Source organism: Octopus bimaculoides, chromosome 28 (assembly GCF_046866305.1).
Source record: "Octopus bimaculoides isolate indiv1 chromosome 28, ASM4686630v1, whole genome shotgun sequence".
NCBI lineage: Eukaryota > Metazoa > Mollusca > Cephalopoda > Octopoda > Octopodidae > Octopus > Octopus bimaculoides.
In genome coordinates this window covers 25,506,954-25,511,953 of record NC_142955.1, presented here as the reverse complement: position 1 = coordinate 25,511,953, position 5,000 = coordinate 25,506,954, and the positions used below count along the sequence as shown (strand labels likewise).

Sequence of the window (5,000 nt, the reverse complement as noted above, 5' to 3'; positions counted from 1 at the left end):
TAGCCAGGCTCATGGGCCCGGTTTCTATGGCGTATGTGTTCTCCCCCAGCTGGACAGGATGCCAGTCCATTACAGCGTTACTCAAGAAACAGGAAGAAAGAGTGAGAGAAAGTTGGGGCGAAAGAGTACAACAGGGGTCGCCCCCCAACTCCCTGCCAGAGCCTTAGGTGTTTTTGCTCAATAAACACTCACAATACCCGGTCGGGGAATCGAAACCATAATCCTCCGACCGTGAGTCCGCTGCCGTAACCACTGGGCCAATATGTCTCCATGTAGCACCTGTATGGGTACTTTATATGTGACACCACCATGAATGTTTTTTCTATGTGGCACCAACATAATTGCTTCGTTGTTTATTTTGTCTTGCTATATTTGTCTAATAAGGGAGGCTGCATGGCCTTGTCGTTAGGGTGTTGCACTTGTGATTGTGAGATTGTGGTTTCAGTTCCTGCGCCGGCTAGTGTGTTGTGTTCTGGAGCCAGTGTGTTGTCTCCTGGGGCTAAATTACAGCAACATTCGTCCTAAACCAGGACTGCCATGTTATGTTGGCAAACAATCTTTACTACAAAGTACTGTTGCTGAATATCTCTCGTTGTGAGATTTACAAATAGTCATTTTCTAATTCATGGATCAGTGACTAGATGTCACTTTGAAAACTATATATTTCAAACGGGAATTTGGTAGCGCCACCTCTCGCCTAACAATTATTCTGTGCTGATGAAGGGAAATAACCAGGAAATTACGATACACAGATATTGTGTTGAGCTGAGTGGGGGTGCTAGATTCCCTTGTTCGAAAATATAAGGACACAGATTGTGTTGTATAGCCAGATGGAGACGATGTCTTCTGGGGCTAAATTACAGCAACATACGTCCTAAACCAGGACTGCCATGTTATGTTGGCAAACAAACTTTACTACAAAGTACTGTTGCTGAATATCTCTCGTGAGATTTAAAAATAGTAATTTTCTACCGTGTATGTGGTATACTTAGCACCTGTTCAGGTAACTATATACACCTGTTTCTGTTTCTCTGTCTCTTTTGTCATACTCTAATCTTTCATCATCTGACATAAGATCACCTCCTCCAATTCCCCCTCCCCTCTCAAAGGATTTTTGTCTTGCAAGTTACTCTGTGACCCCGCCTGTGCCAGTGCCACATGAAAAGCATCCAATGCACACTGTGAAGTGGTCGGCATTTGGAAGGGCATCCACTTGTAAAGAACCCTGCCAAAATCCACCTCACCTGTGCTGGTGCCACGTAAAACGCACTCAGTCCACTCTGCAGGGTGGTTGGTGTTAGGAAGGGCATCAAGCCATAGAAAACCCTGCCAAAACAGACACAGTAGCGTGGTGTAGTCTTCTACCTGGCCGGCTCCTGTCAAACCATCCAACCCATGCCAGCATGGAAGGCAGACATTAAAAGGATGATAATGATGAAACAAATCATTTGAGCAGCTTGTTAAACAAGAAATTGTGGAACCGTCTTTCTTGGACTACAAGAGACTACTTTTGTTTGTTTGTCTAATTGAATTCCTTTTTCTATTTTTTTCTTTGCAGAGGCTGCTCGCTAACGATGATGAGAAAAGCCACATTATTATGGAGGAGATAAGATATCTGGTATCCTTTTAGTGTGAGAAATTGTGTCAAATGTTGTTTTGCCTCAAATCTGTATTTTTTTAACCCTTCTTTCTTTTTTCTTTCTTTCTGTATTTCTCTCCTTTACCAGTTCACCATCACAGTTGCTCCACCATCATCTAACATGATAAAAAACAATATAGTCTTTTATAAGATGAAGACTCCTTTTGGTCGTGAATGGCTGTGGGATTGCACCGAGAAAGTACCTCCACAAGGCACATGCTAGCAATTCTGCATCATCATCATTTAATGTCTGTTGTCCATGCTGACGTAGGTTGGATGGTTTGACCAGAGCTCTCTATTCTGCCAACCAGCTGCATTCACTACCTTTAATGATAGTCCTTTCTACTGAAGGCACAAGGCCTGAAATTCGTGGAAGGGGACCAGTTGATTACATTGACCCCAGTGTTTCACTGGTACTTAATTTATTTACCCCAAAAGGATGAAACACAAAGTCGACCTTGGCGGAATTTGAACTCAGAATGTTACAGCAGATGAAATACTGCTAAGCATTTCGCCGGTGTGCTAACAATTCTACCAGGTCGCTGCCTTTGATAATCCTTTCTACTCTAGACACAAGGCCCGGAATTTGTGGGGAGGGAAAATAGTCAATCACATCAATTCCAGTGAATCACTGGTACTTAATTTATCGACCCCCTAAAGGATGAAATGTGAAAGTCGACCTCGGCAGAATTTTGAACTCAGAACGTGGGGAGGGGGCTAGTCTATCACATCGACCCCAGTACTTGACTGGTACATAATTTATCGACCCTGAGAGGATGAAAGGTACATTCCACCGTGACAGAATTTTGGACTGAGAACGTGGGGTGGGGGCTAGTCTATCACATCGACCGACCCCAGTACTTGACTGGTACATAATTTATCGACCCTGAAAGGATGTAAGGCACAGTCCATCTCGACAGAATTTTGGACTGAGAACGTGGGGTGGGGGCTAGTCTATCACATCGACCCCAGTACTTGACTGGTACATAATTTATCGACTCTGAAAGGATGAAAGGTACATTCCACCTTGACAGAATTTTGGACTGAGAACGTGGGGTGGGGGCTAGTCTATCACATCGACCTCAGTACTTGACTGGTACGTAATTTATCGACCCCGAAAGGATGAAAGGCACAGTCCACCTCGACAGAATTTTGGACTGAGAACGTGGGGTGGGGGCTAGTCTATCACATCGACCTCAGTACTTGACTGGTACGTAATTTATCGACCCCGAAAGGATGAAAGGCACAGTCCACCTCGACAGAATTTTGGACTGAGAACGTGGGGTGGGGGCTAGTCTATCACATCGACCTCAGTACTTGACTGGTACGTAATTTATCGACCCCGAAGGGATGAAAGGCACAGTCCACCTCGACAGAATTTTGGACTCAGAATGTAAAAATGGACGGAAGCATTTTGCCCAATGTGGAAATGATTTTGTCAGTCAGCTGCCTCTAATAACATCAGTGGTAACACCAACAACAGCAATGTTGCCGACGACGACAACATTGATGAGCGAGGGTGGTGGCGGCACCATTGACGATGACGATGACATTGATGTCATTGGATCGTGGGTGTTGTGCGAGTGCGCGCGTGCGTGTGGGTATATGTATGTAGACGCAGCGAGATATCGACAGTGACCTTCATGCTGTTAAAACTGTGACTTTTTAATCTGTTAGTTTATGTTAACCACTGCTACTCGCATCTCCTCCCACTCCTCTTCAGCTGCATCTGTGTGCACCTTACAACGCTGTTTCTCCACTAAACACTTGCATGCAAGTCACACGCAATGTTAGTATGCTGGTTGCAGCTGTTATTGCACTGCACGTCTTGAGTGCTGTCTTTTTCCATCCCCCCCTCGTAATATATATATGTGTGTGTGTATGTATAAAAATAGATGGATATTTACACGTATGTATATATATATATATGTATATATATGTGTGTGTGTGTATTTACTAGAAAAAGAATGGTGCATCTACTGATAAGAGCCTTGTTAAATTTCTGTAAATGTGTGTGTATGTATGTATACAACACACACACACAACACATCTATATATTTTTGTATGTGTTTGTGTAAATATATATGTGTATATGTATGCATGTGTGTGTGTGTATGTATGCCAGTACGTGTTCATATATATATATATATGTATGTGTGCATGTATATATATATATATATATATATATATATATATATATATATATATATATATGCATATGTCTGTGTATATATTTGTGTATATATGCATGTGTATGTATATGTGTGCCTATATATATATATATATATATATATATACACACATGTGTGTGTATAATGTATGTATATGTATGCATATATGTGTGTATACATGTGTATTCATATGTATGTATGTATATGTATTTGGATTATATATATATATGTGCATGCTTTCATGCAAGTACATACTTACTGACGTATGCACACATATCTATACTCAGCAGATAAATATATATATATATATATATGCACACACACATACACACACACACACACACATCTACATGATGACATGCGTACTTACACGACCATGCATTCTTATGTACACACTCCTACATGTATATCATATGTACATATATTTTCTTTTTTACATCCACATATACACCACATGCATACATACTACTACATGCAAATGCATATGTCTATATATATATATATACACATAAACATTTTTCGGTCTATATATGTTTTAAATTATACGATTCTAAGTTGCACTGAGCACCAGACTCCTACACACATACGAAATGTTACACATATGCATGCATGCATGCATATATATATATATATATATATATATATATATATATATATATATATATATATATATATATATATATATGTATACACATGCAGTGACATCAGCAATATCATCATCATCATCATCATTCATATGTATGTTAGTGTTTGTACATGCACATTCTAATTTCTTAACATACACACAAAGCCTCACACACACACACACACACACACACACATACACATACGCTTCTCTCACACATTCTTAAAACCACACACACACACACATATTCTACCCATTTCACATACATAGCACTACAGGTATATACACACAGATACATATACACACTTTTTTCTCATAAGCAAAAATACACACACACACACACATGTATATATTTGTTTCTCTTAAATACATATTCTCCTGTCTTTTGTTTGTATATATATATATATATATATATATATATATATATATATATATATATATATATATATACGAGGTGGTATCACAAGGCTCCCAGTCTAGTTATGTTTAATACAAAATAGCTTATTTACTTAAGTTTTAACATCATCTCCTTCGAAATGGTTACTTTGCACAGCAATACACCAGT

At 39.6% G+C, this 5,000-nt stretch overlaps 1 protein-coding gene across 17 annotated transcripts in view; it reads left to right on the top strand.

Annotated features, from left to right (window-relative positions):
• Nucleotides 1–5,000, top strand: part of LOC106876583 (cyclin-G-associated kinase-like) — a 105,508-nt gene that overhangs the window by 53,694 nt on the left and 46,814 nt on the right. For all 17 annotated transcript variants that reach the window (XM_089344711.1, XM_089344710.1, XM_089344706.1 and 14 more), the window contains one exon: nt 1,559–1,618. In XM_089344711.1, coding sequence (XP_089200837.1) covers nt 1,559–1,618 — 60 coding nt within the window. The remainder of the gene's footprint in view (nt 1–1,558; nt 1,619–5,000) is intronic.